Source organism: Syngnathus acus, chromosome 1 (genome assembly GCF_901709675.1).
Source record: "Syngnathus acus chromosome 1, fSynAcu1.2, whole genome shotgun sequence".
Classification (NCBI taxonomy): Eukaryota; Metazoa; Chordata; class Actinopteri; order Syngnathiformes; family Syngnathidae; genus Syngnathus; species Syngnathus acus.
Genome location: NC_051087.1, coordinates 301,585 through 318,339, shown reverse-complemented (window position 1 = coordinate 318,339; position 16,755 = coordinate 301,585). Strand labels below are relative to the sequence as shown.

The 16,755-nt window shown below is 54.0% G+C and overlaps 3 protein-coding genes and 1 long non-coding RNA gene across 9 annotated transcripts; 2 read left to right on the top strand and 2 right to left on the bottom strand.

Annotated features, from left to right (window-relative positions):
- Window positions 1-586: 586 nt before the first annotated feature.
- LOC119121098 (mitoferrin-2-like) lies at window positions 587-3,168 on the bottom strand. The gene is made up of 4 exons (XM_037248532.1): window positions 2,735-3,168; window positions 1,448-1,676; window positions 1,321-1,377; window positions 587-1,245 (listed from the first exon to the last, which is right to left on the bottom strand). The coding sequence occupies exons 1-4, from the start codon at window positions 3,074-3,076 to the stop codon at window positions 668-670; spliced, it is 1,206 nt and encodes a 401-aa protein (XP_037104427.1). The 5' UTR covers window positions 3,077-3,168; the 3' UTR covers window positions 587-667.
- Window positions 3,169-3,840: 672 nt separating this feature from the next.
- Window positions 3,841-8,550, top strand: LOC119120985 (ectonucleoside triphosphate diphosphohydrolase 7-like). 4 transcript variants are annotated; one of them, XM_037248288.1, is made up of 14 exons: window positions 3,841-4,041; window positions 4,488-4,569; window positions 4,653-4,808; window positions 4,942-5,180; window positions 5,255-5,405; window positions 5,635-5,738; window positions 6,052-6,122; window positions 6,179-6,331; window positions 6,412-6,578; window positions 6,908-7,115; window positions 7,201-7,320; window positions 7,415-7,500; window positions 7,807-7,968; window positions 8,057-8,550. In XM_037248288.1, exons 2-14 carry the CDS (start codon window positions 4,562-4,564, stop codon window positions 8,271-8,273), a joined length of 1,842 nt encoding a protein of 613 aa, XP_037104183.1. In that variant the 5' UTR covers window positions 3,841-4,041; window positions 4,488-4,561; the 3' UTR covers window positions 8,274-8,550. The 4 variants fall into 4 exon arrangements, with proteins under 4 accessions (XP_037104183.1, XP_037104190.1, XP_037104199.1 ...); XM_037248295.1 differs by having other exon boundaries at window positions 3,847-4,041; window positions 6,052-6,111; window positions 6,177-6,331; XM_037248304.1 differs by having other exon boundaries at window positions 3,849-4,041; window positions 4,987-5,180.
- A 176-nt stretch (window positions 8,551-8,726) lies between these two features.
- Window positions 8,727-16,226, bottom strand: LOC119121045 (CREB3 regulatory factor-like). 3 transcript variants are annotated; one of them, XM_037248407.1, is made up of 11 exons: window positions 15,838-16,226; window positions 13,645-13,710; window positions 13,479-13,576; window positions 13,285-13,398; window positions 12,858-13,178; window positions 12,558-12,798; window positions 12,308-12,475; window positions 12,002-12,191; window positions 11,836-11,909; window positions 10,975-11,109; window positions 8,727-10,880 (listed from the first exon to the last, which is right to left on the bottom strand). In XM_037248407.1, exons 3-11 carry the CDS (start codon window positions 13,572-13,574, stop codon window positions 10,777-10,779), a joined length of 1,443 nt encoding a protein of 480 aa, XP_037104302.1. In that variant the 5' UTR covers window positions 13,575-13,576; window positions 13,645-13,710; window positions 15,838-16,226; the 3' UTR covers window positions 8,727-10,776. The 3 variants fall into 3 exon arrangements, with proteins under 3 accessions (XP_037104302.1, XP_037104310.1, XP_037104320.1); XM_037248415.1 differs by having other exon boundaries at window positions 13,479-13,537; window positions 15,838-16,222; XM_037248425.1 differs by lacking the exon at window positions 15,838-16,226 and adding an exon at window positions 14,203-14,227 and having other exon boundaries at window positions 13,479-13,537.
- LOC119121371 lies at window positions 14,221-15,680 on the top strand. Its single transcript, XR_005097664.1, has 3 exons — window positions 14,221-14,329; window positions 14,831-14,891; window positions 14,977-15,680. It is a non-coding gene; the product is annotated as an uncharacterized LOC119121371 (long non-coding RNA).
- Window positions 16,227-16,755: the final 529 nt, after the last annotated feature.

The following is a 16,755-nucleotide window of genomic DNA, read 5'->3' as shown; positions in this document are numbered from 1 at the left end:
ACCACATCAACTCCACTTCTCTTTATTTCAGTGCTATTTAAGGCGGAAATGAAGAGCCAAATACATGTGTGCGTTAGTTGAGCGAGCGCCAAGAGAAGACCTTGCTTCTGCGAGGAGCTGCCTTATGTGACTTTATGAACAAGCAAACAAAAAATGGAGCCGCTGTTTTCCTTCTTCACATTGAAGTGATAGCTCTCAGACCCCACTTTTGTTTGTTCTTTGGTTTTCAAAGCAGAACAAAATGCTCCCAAAGCACAGCCCAGGATAAGTGAGGTTAGCTTGTTGCTTACTTCAATATTCATTAACGCTATAAACATAGAAACGGCTTGTGTAGCTTCCGTAAGAAGCACGAACGCTCGTGCGTGCGTTTGACTGACTGCGTGGCGGCCTCTAGGCAAGCGTGCGTGGCACCTGGACTTTGGTTGCGGGTGCCACGAGTGGGGGAAAAAAAAAATATATATATATATATATATTCGTGGTATTTAAGAAAATAATGGAGTAAAATAAACTCCCTTAACTCTTTTCTTGAATCAAATATTCTTGCGTGTTGAGATGCCTCACATTATTTCACCGACTATTTGTCGACATCTGCTGGCCAACTCTTTGAACGCAAGCCCTTTGCCATTGAAAACTCTTCCCTACGCCAACGCGCTTGAGGGCTGGCTGCTCATTTGTGCGCGTTTTCTCGCAGGCACCTTTGGCGCTGCCGCTTGGTGATGACGTATTTGAAGAATTCGTAAACGGACCAGCTGATGGCGGTGGAGGGCATCTGGTAAATGACACGGGCCCGCACTCCTTTGAAGAAAGCCGCCGCGCCGCCAGTGCGGTACACCGTCCGAAAGGCCTCGCCCAGGCCGGAGATGTGCCGGGTGGCCGGCGGCAGGGTGGCCGGCGGCAGGACGGCCGGCGGCAGGACGGCCGGCAAGACGCGTGCGAGCGCCACCTCCTGCGTGTTGAGCAGCGTCTTGCAGACGTCGAGCGGCGTGGTGGCGGCGGCGGCCAGGGCGCCGGCCAGCGCCCCCGACAGCATGTGCGAGGCGGGGGCGTAGTGTCTGCGCGGGTTGAGCGTCTCCTGCAGGTACTCGTAGGTCATGAAGTGGAGCGCCTGGAAGGGCACGTTCATGGCCAGCTGCGTGGTGTAGCTGCGGTAGAAGGCCGCCGGACCCTCCTGGCGCAGAGTGGCGCCCACGCAGTCCAGCGCGCCGCGGTACGGCGAGCCGAACATCTGGACGCGCTGCTTCACCACTGCGCCGGTTCAAATGGGAGCAAAAAGGAGGTGAAGCCTTTGGGATGTCATTGGGTGCACCGCGTCGCGTCTACCTTCAGCCGGGTTCATCATGGCGTCGTGGACGACGGTGGCCATGCAGCCTGCCGCTCCTGCACGATGAAAAGCCACATTGAAATCACACGGCGACACTCGCCAGCCAAAGACGCGGCCCGCACTGACCGTTGGCCAAGTGGCTGCTGGCGCCAGGGTGCATGGCGTCGCTCAGCGTCAACTTGATGCGCTCGTAGCAGGCGAAGTAGAGCGCGTGGGCGGGGCCCGCGCCCACCGCCAACACGCCGACGCCGCGGACCGGTCGCCAGACGCCTTCCGTGCGCACCATCTGTCGCAGGGCGTCCATCACGTTGCGGTAGCGTGCCTTTGGGTCAGGGCGCAAGCTCTGCATGCGAGTCTAGCGGGACGGGAGGCAGAGACAAGTTGAAAACGCTTCCGTTGGAGAGCGCCATCGCGCCAATGGCCCAAGTTCCAAGGCGAGGTTACTTCCCGACCGAACTGTATGACACGGTGACGTGAGCGATACAAGCTATTTCCCAAAAAGCGATGGTGACAAGTCGGTACAGCGGAAGGGGCATCTGACAAGGGGCATCTGACAAGGGGCATCTGACGCCGCGAAGGGGCATCTGACAAGGGGCATCTGACGCCGCGAAGGGGCATCTGACGCCGCGAAGGGGCATCTGACAAGGGGCATCTGACAAGGGGCATCTGACGCCGCGGGACGCCGCCCCCCCTTCAAGAAAAGTGTATGCGGAGCCAATTCAACTTGCCGCCGCCAGATATCGTCGTCACTCTAATCAAAGTCAAAGTCTGCTTTATTGTCAATTTCTTCACATGCCAAGACACACAAAGAAATCGAAATGACGTTCCCACTATCCCACGGTGACATTTGACCTTTACAAGCTCTTGTTTCAAGTCTGCTCCGACGCCTCAAAAGTCCAAACACACCACGCTGGCGGCTACGTAAGCTTTGACGTCACTCAATGATCGCCAGCTTACATGATCTACATGACAATGTGAAAATGGACTCCTTTTGTAACTGCACTCTGTGATGACGCAGATGTTTAGCCGTCCGTCACACTTGAAAACGATTCCCGCGCTAATGTCACAGAGTTGGCAAAAGCGGATTGATAGCGTGTCCGAGAATGGATGTGGGCTAGCAGCCTACTTCAGGAACATCACACTCAGCCGTTGTCCTCAAAGTGAATTGAATCATTTCACATATCATAAAGTGTAACTTTCTACTTCAGTCTGCTCGCTGTGCGTGGTGACTCTGATCGGACCTGTCGGCCAGCAAGGTGACTTGTAAGTCGAGCTCAGGGTGACGTCGCGCAGGGCCGGCCGGCCGGCGGCCGGGCTGCTTTACGCAACAAGCATTTCGCTGAAATTCGAGAAACCAACAACAAACAATGCCTGCACAGCTTTTATCAATACATTGCGTGACCTCCTTCATACCTTCACACAGTCGATAGGGTACATGAGGCAGTGCTCCAGAATTCCAGCCACGGATCCGGCAAGCATGTGAGTGCCGGTGGTGGCTCCCTGGGGAAGCCCTTCATAATCCACGTCCACCTCGGTCGAGTAGAACACCGGCGAAAAGTCCAGCTCTCCGGGCACCCTTGCGGGTACAACCCCGACGATTCCTCCCGCGGTGGCCAGCAGTCTGCGCAGCAGTGTGCCCAGCAGTCTGCCGTCCAGCCATCGAACGTCTGTGCCGGTGGCGAGCCCTGCAACCCGGCTGTCGACGCCCGGCGTGTCCAGCGACGTGCGCCGGGTCACGAAACCGCCAGTTTCCATTTAGGTGGCGGATTTAAAAGGGAATCCACCAATCTTATTCTCCTGGCTGCCACTGCCGGCAGCCGGAAAGAGCAGGCACTTGGCTCTTGGCTCTTGGCTCTTGGCTCTTGGCTCTTGGCTCTTGGCTCTTGGCTCTTGGCTCTTGGCTCTTGGCTCTTGGCTCTTGGCTCTTGGCTCTTGGCTCTTGGCTCTTGGCTCTTGGCTGCTCTTGGCTGCTCGCTCGCTCGTTCGTCCGCGGTCTCGCTCATGCGGAGCCGCCAATTCAGTTGAGCAACCGTTAGCAAAGGCTGGGCGGGACATTAGTGTGACGTCTCACGTTTACCTTAATTGGGATTGGATGACACGACAGCCAACCACCGATAGCCCTTTTCATTGGCCAGTGTGCGCTCTTTACGGAACGCGGGCACGCACAACAACACAAAATACAATCTCCAATGAAAACGTTCCATTTTGACGCGGTTTGTCAATCCAAGTCGATCCTTTGAAGACACCGAATTGGCTCGTTTGTCAATCGTTAGGTTTGAAATGTTTTGGTGAATGTATGGAGATAGGTTTGAAATATTTTGGTGAATGTATGGAGATGGGTTTTGCCCTGCCGCAAAACACAGTACGTCAAGATAAAAGTCATTTTAAGCAGTCAATGTCTTTTTCTGGCTCGTTGGTACAACCACGAAGGACGGGCTTTTGCGTCCATTTTCAAAACAACATTTGGAGTGAGATGTCATCTGCAGTGGTTTCTTGCGGCACTTGAATGCAGCTCTCGAATTCGTCCACGTAGACTGTGACGTAATGACGTCGTGCCGACCGGAAGTAGGACGGCTTGTACAGACGCCTGCCTTCCCGTATAACACTGTTGGTACACAGTTGTTTCAGTCCAAAAAAGCCACATTGCTTGCAATTTGTTCTTGTCGAAGAAACAACAACCGTCAGACTGTATCATCACGAACGAGGAGAGGCTTCTTATGGTAGGTTTAAATGACGTCAGACAACACCATATGGATTGCTTTGGCTTTCGAGTGCTAAGATCCACGACCGGACGGACGTGCAGCTCAGCCCGGCCGGAGCATCTTTGAGCGATTTACTATGCTTTTTTTTTTTTTTTTTTTTTAAATAACTTGCATTAACAAAGATTGTTCGGCAATGCCAACTGCAGAAGTTCAGTATTAACATGCACGCCGGTGAACGTTCAAGTGTTGACATGTAATCTCACGAACCTTTGCGGCCCGTCAGTGACACTGTCCATTCACTCCAATTTACCAGTTAAGCGTTATGACTAACCACTCATAAATTACCTACTGGAACAAACTAACTAAATCCTCAGACTACAGGTGATAGGGTTGCTTTTAACTGCAAACAATCTTCTCATGTTGTGGGTATTGAAATCAATCAATCAATCAATCAATCAATCAAGAGAGGCGAGAGTGGTGTGCGGGAGCGACCATGAGGTGACGACCGTGTGCTTCAACAAGGCCACGTGGTGGACATATGGCACGGTAAGCTCTCCGTGGCTTTTCATGGCATCCGGTTCCCCCCCAGCCCAAAAAAGGTCCACGAGTATTCCCCTTTGTGTGTCCAGGATCACGTTGTGGTTCCTGCCGGCGTCCTGGTACTGCGGCGTGGCCCCCAGGCAGAAGCTGCTGCTGCTGCTGGCCGCTTCGGTCCTGCTGCTCTTGGGCACCCACCAGAGGCTCCTGCGAAACCCGCGCAGACCGCAGGGGACTCGCTTCAGCAAGTGAGTGAACACGTGTTCCGAATGTTCACGCGGTCTTGGTTGGTCCTTGGCGCGAGCAAACACAACACCACCAGCCATGAGTTAGCAGAAAAGAAGCGCAGGTGTTTTTGGTCCCACCTTTCCTGTCTTAAAGGTACAGTAGCGTCCATCTGACGACTGACCCCTCGGCCGCCTCTAGGTTCCTCCCCATGGAGGCCACCGACGTGGAGGACGAGGGCCTCAATTACGGCGTGGTGGTGGACTGCGGTAGCAGCGGCTCTCGCGTTTTTGTGTACTACTGGCCCCCCCACAACGGAAACCCCCACACGCTGCTCGACATCCGCCAGATGAGGGACCTGGACCGACAGCCGGTCGTCAAGAAGATTAAACCGGGTGACTGACTATTTCATTTCTCCGGTAGTAAAGCCAACGCCAAGGCCGTAACGACGGAACGCTTTTGCGTTCAGGTATCTCCTCGCTGGCGACCTCTCCGAGCAGCGCCAGCGACTACCTGCACCCTCTGCTCAGTTTCGCCGCCGCCCACGTACCCCGGCGCAAACACAAGGAGACGCCGCTTTACATCCTCTGCACGGCCGGCATGAGACTCCTGCCCGACAGGTAGCTGGCTGGCTGGCTGGCTGGCTGGCTGGCTGGCTGGCTGGCTGGCTGGCTGGCTGGCTGGCTGGCTGGCTGGCTGGCTGGCTGGCTGGCTGGCTGGCTGGCTTACGACGCTCTCGTGGTTCTCACCAATCCCAAGCCAAATGATCCCGCACCAGCGAGGACTCACAGTCAGTAAGATAGTTACTGGCACTAACTTAGCTCAGCCTAAGTATTGTTTTTGCTGCAGCCAGCAGGCGGCCATCTTGGACGACCTGGTGAGCGACGTTCCTCTGGATTTTGACTTCCTGTTTTCCCGCTCTCACGCTGAGGTGATCTCTGGGAAGCAGGAAGGTGAGCCCACTTTTTTTTTGGTGGGGCATCGCTTATTAATTGCATGATTAATACACTGTAATTTGTCTTAGTTGCATTTTTTGTGCTTCTTTTCTGCCACGTGCCACAAGATGGTGCCAAAGACTTGTCGTTGCGGGGAAAGTAGCGCTTTGCTACCTACCATCTTGTGGCATCTGTCGGGGCATTCGCTCTAGTTGTGGCTCGAAAGCACTACGTTTCCATTCGACCTGGTTTTGGCTCCATCTTGTGGCATTTTAGCGTGTTTCAGAAAGAGCACGAGAACAGATAACAGAGAAGCACTCATGGTTTACAGGTGTTTACGCCTGGATCGGCATCAACTTTGTGTTGGGCCGCTTCGACCACGCCGACAACGGTGAGAACGCCGTCGCCGGTTTTGAAGGCGTCGAAGGAACCTCGCTCTCCTTTTGTGCGGCGCAGAGGACGCCGCCGCCGCCGTGGAGGTGAGCACCAACTCGCAGCACCAGCGTCCGATCAGCCGCCGCCGCACGGTGGGCATCATGGACATGGGCGGAGCTTCGCTGCAGATCGCCTACGAGGTGCCCGGCGCCATCACCTTCAGGTCCCCGCAGGAGGTCACGAAGTTCAATTCACGGCTACGTGTTTCGACTAACCACCGAAACCACTGTCACGAATTGGAACGGTTGCGCTTCAGGAGGAGGCGGCCAAGAGCGTCCTGGCCGAGTTCAACCTGGGCTGCGACGTGGAGCACACGCAGCACGTGTACCGCGTCTACGTCACCACCTTCCTGGGCTTCGGCGGCAACATGGCCCGACAGCGCTACGACCAGCGCGTCGCCAACACCACGCTGGACGACAACAGGTGGAGGACTGAGCAATATGCAATCATTTGCTCCCGAGACCTATTTTGTAGCGGTGGGCTCATTATCGGTGGCCCGAACATCTGATCTTAATTGAATTTATTTCCCCAAATCATTGAAAAATGATTCGTTCATCTGGAACGATCCCAAGCAAGCTTTGAAATGGTTACAGTCCTCCCGCTAAAGAGTCAATTGAGCAATCTCACATTTCTTTGGTTGCTATGTCAATGGGCCGGGCCGGGCCTTTGGACATCTTTCGGTCAAAGCGACAGATTTCGGTTGCACTTTGTTAGTCGCCAGTAAGTAAGGGCGCTCGCTCTCTCTCTCTCAGGTCCCCGGGCGCTGGGACGACGGGGCTGAGCGAGGACAAGCCCCACCTGGACCCCTGCCTGCCCCTAGGCCTGTCGCACACGCTGCTCCGAGACAACCGCACCTTGTACCTCAGAGGCCAGGGGGACTGGCCACGCTGCCTGGACGCCGTCCGCCCCTTACTGGGCCTCCGCAACGGCACCATGACCACGGCGGGGGCCACCTACCAGGTGGGATGGCTCATCCATTCCGCCTCTGCCCCTCTCGGGCAGGACAAAACTTGCTGTCGGGATCATTTCGTCCGTCTCTTTTTAGGCGCCCATCAACTTCAGTAACAGCGAGTTCTACGGCTTCTCCGAGTTTTACTACTGCATGGAGGACGTGCTGCGAATCGGCGGACAGTACGACAGCGCCAAATACTCCAGGGCCGCCACGGTAGCGACGCATTACCCGCCCGGCCGCCCGCCGTCTCTTTTCCAACAAAGAAGACAATTACTAGTTTGCGCTTGTCTTTGTGATGCCAATGTAGGACTTCTGCGCCACCAAGTGGTTGACGCTGAAACAGCGTCTGGACAAGAAGCTCTTCTCCCAGCAGGCTGACATCGACAGGCTCAAGTATTTGACCTTTTCTTTTCCCCGACAGCTTTTTAAAGACAGCTGAGAAAGGAGAGCGCAGACAAAACGTGCACATGTTGGAACCTCTCTGAGGGACAAGAGGACCCGGCTTGACTTGTTGCTTAGGCAAAATTGGAATATCGAGAGCGAAGACGGCGACATTTCCTTCCAAAGCTTGAGCCGGGACAACAAAAAGACGACGACGACGACACCTTTTGTGACGAGACAACAGCCAGGGAGCACTCGTGGTCAATGTCCGCTTTGGTGCTCCAACGGTGTGTGTGTGTGTGTGTGTGCCTTCTTCAGGTACCAGTGCTTCAAGTCGGCGTGGATGTTCCAGGTTTTGCACGCCGGCTTCCGCTTTCCCGCCGACTACCGCAGTCTGAGGACGGCGCAGCTGGTCTACGACAAGGAGGTGCAGTGGACGCTGGGAGCCATCTTGTACAAGACGCGCTTCCTGCCACTCAGGTACATTGAGCAAACGGCCCTCGGGGGGCCAAAACGTTCAAAAGTCTCCTCTTCTCCACGCCGCTCTGCTCCGCTGTGTGGTGTTCAGGGACCTCCAGCAGGAGGCGCTGCGCCAGAGCCACCCCAGCTGGCTGCGTTCGTCCTTTGTCTACAACCACCACCTGTTCTCTCTGTGCCTGCTGGTGGTGGTCTTGGCCATTTTGCTCTACGTCCTGCGCCTGAGACGCATCCACCGGCGAGAACAGCGGCAGGTGGACGCGCTGGACATGCTCTGGGTGGACGAAGGAGAGGTGCTCTTACCCTGAGATGATGGTTCCGTCGGCGCGTCATGGCTCGGCATTTTCCATCCCTACAAATGTCGTCTTGATCAAATGATTTGAGCCAAAGCTGCTGCTGCCGCGGCGGCGGCGGCGGCGGCAGACTCTTCTTGGGCACCTGGAGGAGAAGTGTTCCTTTTTGCACATTCCTTTTTGTTGGTTGTCAAAGTGAAGCAGAAAAGCTATTTGTCCAATGTGGGCAAGGTGCAATCGTGAGTAAATGTGAATGCAGATATATTCCATGCCAATAAAACCAACACCTTCTCTGGGTCTCCTTCAAATGAAATTGTCAGAAAAATATGATTTGAAAAGTGACAAAAGTGTTTAAGGCGATTAGAAAGGCCAAAGAAACGCTGCATTTCCTGTTTGTATTGCGCAAGACAACACTGGTTTGCAAAGTCAGCAGGCAGCGCTCACGAATCTCTCACGAGCACACGCTTGTATTTTAAAAATATACTTTTAATACAACGGCTGCATATAAATATTAAAATATACATTATAGCAGTTGACAAGAAAGACACACACCCAAACTTCTATTTTCACGGCACTTCTGTACGTTTGTTTTGTTTTCTACCTTAAAGGTTGACTGTGTGTGACAAAAGGAGTTGTGTCAATGTGTTCAAAGACTAGCGCAGGAGTAGTGTCGTCGTGCCATGACTCAGGGACTCGAACAAAGTACATTATTTGACAAGAAGCTGGCGGAATGTTTGCAATTATTGGCTCGGGCGACGTCTTTTCAAGCTCCGCGCAAACAAATGGGCTGACTGCTTTCTGGCCAAAGAGATGCATTTGGGAAAGAAAGAAAGAAAGAAAAAAGACATTTACTTGCTGGTTTAGACAAAGAAAACAGGACTCGTTGACTGTAAACACCGACCGACACTGCAATATTTTTGTCCGAGCCGTAGCGCTACCAAAGAAGCAGCTGGGATCTCCCAAAAACTTGGAAGTCAATCTTGTCGTGATTTTAATGGACGATTCGGAAACGCGGTGTCAACACCAAAAATCGCTACGCTACGAGGCTACGCTAGGCACTTTGTGACAAACAAAAGCAGTGCCGCTCTCGTGCCAGAAAGCAGTCGGCTCAGTTCAGCGCTTCCCGCTTCAGTTGAAAGAAAGGTGCCTAAAGTCTTTTTTTTTTCTTCTTCTTCTTCTTCTTTTCTTAAGGACGACTTTGCGTCCCCTGGCAAGGTGCATCGTTGTTTTTAAACCACAGTGCAATTCAAAAGTTTTTTTTTCTTCTCATGTCCGACAACATTTAGAGACCTTGGACACCGTCGGTCTAAAGCTTCACAGAAGAAAGGCAGATGTGGCCAAAGCCAAAACCAAAGTCAACAACAGACAACAAGTTGCCAACATTGGACTTTGCGCTGACATTTTAGGATGGCGCTAAAATGCCCGCCCGACATGCGGCCTTTGCATGGGACCTCTGTCGTGGTCTTAGCGTGTCCAGAGCGATGGCTGAAAGCGGCCGTTGGGAAATGTTCCCAATTTTGCTGAGCGTACGCTATGGACGGCCGCATGCACCATTTACTCTCAAAGGTGCGCTACATCATCGGGCCAAAGTTGGGCTGCCTGCTGGTAGGGGTTGCTTCAGTCAAAATCAAAGAAAAGCAAAACATTGGCGCCACGTGCGAGGTTTTGGTGTTTTCTTTTCTCTTTGGTCACTTTGGATGAAGTAAGGTGCAGCTTTTCAAACACGCTGGCGAGGGAGAGGAAGTGGGCAGCTTAAAGCTCGGGGCGGGGCGGGGCAGGGCATACAGCTGTTCTGACATCAGGACTCAACATTGTTTTTACACACACACACAAGAAAAGGAGGAAAAAAAAAAAAAAAAAAGACATCCCCCCTCGCATCCTCTGAATCAGTGCTTGCCAAATTGGGCTCCACAAAAGAAATAAATTGGAGAATTAAAAGAAAAAAAGTTGAGAGCGGCTTTAGAGAAGAAAAGTCATCATCTTGTGACAATGCGCTGGCCCTTTAGAATACAAACATTGAATATTATGAAAATAGTTGGTTTTTTTAATCTTGGCATGAATTTAGTTCAAAAATAAAATCTGAATTTAGGATGACTTTTTGGATTTATTTCTTTTTGTAACATAACTTATTCATTAAATCAAATAGAAAAACGGAATTTTAGAAGAAAAATCATTTGTTGTCATAACATAATGATTTTGATTCCCTCCCTTCCAAATTCTGAATTTGTAACCCGGATGACTGAATTTCGGGGCACCACGTGATGACTTTTTTTGTCGAATTTGGTATCGCAACATTACCACGGGAAATTTGCGCTCATTTTTGAGGGGGATGCTTGGTCTTCCCATCACGTTTGAGAAATCCTACTCTCCCAGCCATCGCCGGCCGGCGTCTACAGAACAGTGCAATGTCTATTTATAGGCACGATGGAGTACGAGTACAGCACACGGCGGGAAAAAGGGGCATACAGTATTTTACAAGAGCAGCATCCACTCACAAAAGGACGTGGGCAGGGGGGCTTCAGAGCGACACCTCCCGGGGGGGCTCCTTGCGCTGGCCGGGGCCCCCGCTGGCCGCCAAGATCCTCTGCACAAAGTCTTTGGTCCGCCCGGCCACCAGAGGACCTACGGTTGCCACGGCGACACACTCATTGGAAATGTCTGGAGCATGCATGGTGAGTGTGTGTGTGTGTGTGTGTGTGTGCAGAGCGTTTCTCACCGCTGGACTCAGCCAGGATATCTTCCAGACGCCGCGTCATCCCTCGCTCGTCCGCGTCCTCTCGCTCGCCGCCGCTGCCTTCCACCTTGTGACGGATCAGCTCCTTGATGCGCAGCAGCGCCCCCAGCAGGTTCTCTGAGGGTAGCACAGCGCCACACAAAAGGCAGATTATTGCGGCTCGGAGGCTTACAAAGACAAACGGCTCGTTTGTGTGACTACCAAAATAAAACGGACATTTTCTACAACTGCCAGATAAAGTCGTCTATTAGGAAGTAACTGAAATAGGAGAATATAGTCAGTCTGCAGGTCTGATATAAGCCAAAAAGTCATTTTTCCCATAATGTGGGATTGTCTTAAGAAAAAAAGAGCAACAGAGTTTTGGGAAGGAAAGAAAACCTTCCACTTTCAGAGGATGGTGATATTTTTGATGATATGAAATGTTCCATCCTAACAATGAAGAACTACAAAAGTCGCAATGTTGTGGAAGATAATGGACAAGAACTGATTTGTGTTGTTCCATCGCTCCGAAAAATGTGAGTGAGTCAGGGGCCGTGACAGAAGCCTTGAAAATGTGAGCGTGTTTCCTGTTCGCCTTGTAGAGCCAACAGGAATGAGCAGAATGTCACTTTTCTTTTCTTTTTGTCTTTTTCTTCTGAAGAAACAAAAGCAAAAGAGGCAGCAGCTGCCACATTGCGTGGGGACGCCCACGGCAAGGGAAACGTCGAGCCACGTTAGAAGAAGCGCAGCTTTTGGGCGAGCGAGCGAGCGCGCGCCGTCACAAGTCAGGGCGCAATTCGGCTTCCGACGTGCCGTTTAAATCAACTCGGAGCAATCAAAAAGACAACTATTCTTTGAACCTACCGTACTCCTGGTTGAGCCCCCACAGTTTGATCTTGTTGGCCTCGTGCTGCGCTTTCTTCTTCAGGCGGCACGCCCTGCGCCGCAACACACAATAAGGCTTGCTTTGACAAAAAGTAGCAGGAGAGGGAAAACCCCCCAGCAGCAATGACACGGCTCCAAGCTTTACCTGGAGGCCAGCTTGTTCTTCTCCTTGCGCGAGCGGGCCCTGGCCAGGGCGGGGAGGTCGTTGACAGGCCCCACGCTGTCGATGGCGGCGTTGAGCTTCTGCAGCTGCTCGCCGATGTTGTGCAGCTTCTGCGGGTTGGGAGTCAAGTCGCTGGCGTCCGTCTTGCGGGCCTTGCGCCGACCCTTCTTGCCTGCAAATGAGCCCGACCGTCACGACTTGACTCAACCGTTCGGTTGCATTTTTGATGTTCAGTCTCTGGTGCTCGCTCGCTCGCTCGCTCGCCTCCTCCCCTCCCTCGTGTGTCACCTTGGCGCCGGTACAGCGTGCTGGGCAGCGTGCTGGAGCTCCACGACAGCGACCAATCGCCTCCAGCGCACATTTTCTTCTTGGCGGCAGACTCGCGGGAGCGCCGGTACTCCCAGAAGCAGCGGCGCTTGGACGGCCGCTGGCCCGCCGGCCTAGCGGGCTCCGCCTCTGCGGGTCAACGGCGGTTCGAGCGGTCAGGCCCACAACGCTTCTCAAATCCAAACCTGAGAAAGTGAAGGAGAAAACTCACCGCACTCCGTTTCCGATGAGCTGGAGAGATCGGCCGCGGTCTCGTCCTCTTCGTCATCCTCCTCGTCCTCGTCCAGCTTCTCCTCTCCGTGCTCCTGTGCCTCCTCCTGCGGCACCTCCTCCTGGACGCTGACGGGCGGCTCTTCTTCCTGGCTGAGGGAGTAGTTGTGCTCCTCGCTGCAGTGCTCCAGGAGCAAACCCGGCGCCGCCGCCATCTCTTTCTGACGGTCCTCCGCCGTCACCTGAGGTGCGGCATTTTTTCATCTCTGGAATGGCCATGTTTTAGGGTCGTGTCCCTCACCTGCGAGCCGTCCAGCTCCCCGCCGTTCCCCTTCCTCGCGCCTCCGTCGCGTCCTCGCCCCACCGCCGCCTCGTCTCGGGCGGTCCTCTGGGCCGGCTCGTCCTCCTCGCGAGCGCGTCCCCATCGGCCCATGAGCACGGCGTCCTCGGAAGCCACGGCCAGGCCCGGCTTGGCGTAGCGGGCCATCTCGTCCAGAGCCGACACGTCCCAGCGTTCGGCGTGCAGGTCCTCGCCCAGGCCGCCGTCGTCCACCAGGTCGCTGAGCAGCTCAAAGGGCCGTTTGCGGGGCGACGCCGGCGAGCCCAGCATGAGGAGGATGCTCTGCGTGGCGCGGGAGGAGGAAGGCAGCCTTTGGAATTGGGACTTTCCAGTCGCGCTTACGTAAGCCTTCAAACGGAGGCCGCAAACTTTGAATTGGGCTCCTCACCTGGTCGTACTCCGTCCTACCCCCTTGCGCCGACGCGGCGGCGTAGGGGCCGAGTAGAGCTCGGTGGCCTCCGTAGGCCTCGCCAAAAGCGGGCTCCATGCCATTCGTACCCGGCTGAGGGGGTAAAGAAGAAGCACGGGTGAGGAGCACGTGGGTTAGCCATCGCCGCTCGATGGTGACGCCGCAGTCCGTACCTGAGGCATGCCCAAGGCCTTGGAGAGACGGCGGGCTCGGGTCCTGCTCGCAAAATCCACTGCGGTAATCGACGCCGCTCGGTCAATCCGGTACATGTCTTAAACACCAAGGCCACCCCGAAACCAAAGGAGCCTCACGCGCGCGCCACGACGTTTGCACACTTACCTCGGAATCACAGTGGAGACGGTCAAAAGGTCGCGCCTTGTTCACATGACGGAGCCTTGAAGCTCACTGACCAGAGAAACAAAAGGAAGGACACAATCAGGAAGTTGAACGGCGGGCGCTTTGCCGGAAGGCCGCAACAAAGTGCCTTTCAGCTCCATCTGAGCCCCGCTGATCGCTTGCCGGCAAAGGCTCCACGTCTTTTTGCTCGGGACGGAAGAATACGCATTTATTGTCGTCTCGGATGGACGGACCCGAGCGAACACTGACCCCCCCCTCGCTCTCCGGCTCCACCTTTTGTAGTCGGCTGGCGGCAGCCGGCCAAAAAGCCAGATTCCGCCGCAGGGAAGCGGGCCGATCCGATGATGAAACACAGAGTCATGCAATTTCACCATCACGTGCGCAGCGGCGGTATGGCTACCGCTCGCTACCTGTCAACAAGCAGCGACGGCTCCCGCTTGACCCGCTCGGGAGAACAATGGCGCCCGCCGCAATGAGGAAATGAGGATAGGCGGGGTCGCGACGATAGCGCCTTGTTGGCAGGCCTCGCGGAAAAGTCACGTTTGGCAAACGCCGGAGAGGGGCCACGACCGTTTCATCTGTGACTTTGAACACGTACGGACGGCTTTAAAAGACCCGGCGAGTGACGTGGGAGTCGGCAAACGAGCGGGTAGCGTTTGCCACAGCTGTAAGTACGATCAAGTACGATCGTGTCAAAGCCAAAAGCGCCGCCGGCCGCAGTGTTGTCGGATGCACACGAGCTGCAAAAACAGAGCGGCCAACTTGAAATAGAGGCCCCAAAATTCATCGGTGGCTCCGCGCCGGAATCAAAATGGTTTTATCCGTCCATTCGTGACGCTCTCCGTGAGGCAGGAAGTCACACTGCCAGCTACCAAAATAGACGCCTATTTTGGGAACGACTCCCAGTGCGCCGTATGTACATACGTACGTATGTCGCTGGTGACTTGGCCATTTTGCTGTGCTGGCTGAATGTGACGCCACAATCCTGTGTTGTCACCGTTTGCCATGACTTTACGTTTCAAACGCCATTTGCTGGAGAAAAATAACGAGACGCAGAGGTCATTGCGTAATCACAATCACATGATTTTCGGAACCACAATTGTCCTGGCGGGACAACGTAGAAAGTTATGATACTCTGTGCTTTTTCTTCGTGTGCGTGTCACTCCAGGTCCTCGGGGGCCATGTGACCAGACAAAGAATTGAGCAGCAAGGGAGAAAAGAAAAGGGAGGTGTGGAAGCAGCCTAAATTGTAAAGAGAAAGTGAAAGAAGGAACCACACTGAACCCAGGGAGAGAGGGAGAAAAGAAAAGGGAGGTGTGGAAGGAGCCTCAATTGTAAAGAGAAAGTGAACGAAGGAACCACATTGAACCCAGGGGGCTGGCTGGAAAGCGGGGGGACGCGCGCATGACACGGGCAAAAGTAGGCGGGACCGGCGACTGAAAGACAACCTGACACATGGAAAGCCCCAAATGTGCGAGAGTCTACATGACGACAACACTTTGACTCCACGATGTAGATTAGCCGACAAGCGTGGACGTGGTCATATTGACTAAATCCTACAGGGAAGCAGTCGCTGTGCGTGGCGGAGCTGGCAGACAACTAAACAACAACAACAGCAGCAGCAGCAGCAAAAAAAAGGGCCCGCATGCAGCAGCTGGCATTGCCACCAAATGTCCAACATGAATTGTGAATGGCCCCCATTTGGAAACGCCCACTTTCCACGAGTGACACATCTTCAAGTCAGGCGTGTGTGCAAAACACGAAAACAAGGCAAGTACACTATCATTCCAAATAAAGACATCAGCCGTCCGTCCACCTGCGGCCGAGGCCCGGAGCACGTACACGGACCCGGCCGGCCGGCCGGCTACTACTTACTTAGCCACTCGAAGACAGCCTTTCCCAAAAACCAAGCAAAAAGCGCATTCCACACTTTGTAAACACAACATCATGTTTCAAAGAGCTCAACAAGCACTCGCAGACAACTTTTAAATAAATAATAAATGTCCAACAAAGTGTCTCGTCGACAACCGTTTTCTCAGGAATACTACCGAGAGCATATTAAAAACGTCTCATGTGTCGTCAATTCAAATGGTCAACTAAATCGTAACAACAACAACAACAACAACAAGAAGAATAAAGTGGCTGGAGCGGTAACGGAGGTGTCATGGCCTTTACCTCTCCGTGTCCCCGCATGTCCCCCCTCGCGGGAGTGAAGTGAAGGCTCCTCCGGACCCCGGATAAGAAACAAAAATGTCCGCCGAGGTGTGCGCCACTAAGCTTGGTGCTTTTTTCGGGGAGGGCGCGCACCATCCGCCGCGAGCGAGCGAGACTGCAACCTCCGTGAACACTGCTCGGCCGGGAAGTTCCGCTCCGAACCCGGGGGAGGGTGGCTAGTTCACGGCGAGCTTCGCCTCACTGTACGGCGGACCCACTGGAAACGAACGACGGACGTGCGATCGGTGGACACCCCCCCTCCTAGCACCGCTATTCGTCTCGTCTCCCGGGCCTCTATAGGTGGGGGCGGGGGACAGACAGAGGGCGGGAGAGCCACGCACCCCCGCGGCCTCGCGACATGGTGCCGCCCGGCTTCGCGGCGGAAGTGACACAGCAGCGAATCGAACGTAAACGCGGAAAAAAATCAGCTTTGTTGACCTGTAAATTTCATTGTACATGTGACATGACAAATAAAGATCTATTCTATTCTATTCTATTCTATTCTAGCTGGGAAGCGGTTCAACTTTAAACACGCGTTTTCCCTCCCCACTAGTCGCTTGTTTGTTCTCAAGGTAAGCACGATCAGGTCAAGTTAACTAGAAAACAACGAAGCGAGCGCCGACACTTCCTCTGACTGAGGACTTTTACAATGGAAGTCGACTCTGAGCAAAATGGCATTGTTATTGCACGCAACTTCCGGTTGTAGTCATGTCACGAGCTTGACTAAATTGGCATCACGTAACAGCGGAAGTGGCGTGTGTTTACAAACGCAGGGTTGGCCGACGGGGCGGAGTGACGCGACCGCGTTTAAGGACAGAGGGAGGCAGCAGCAGATGTGAACCCAGTGAACCCGAGGCCTCCCCGAAATACGTCCAGCTA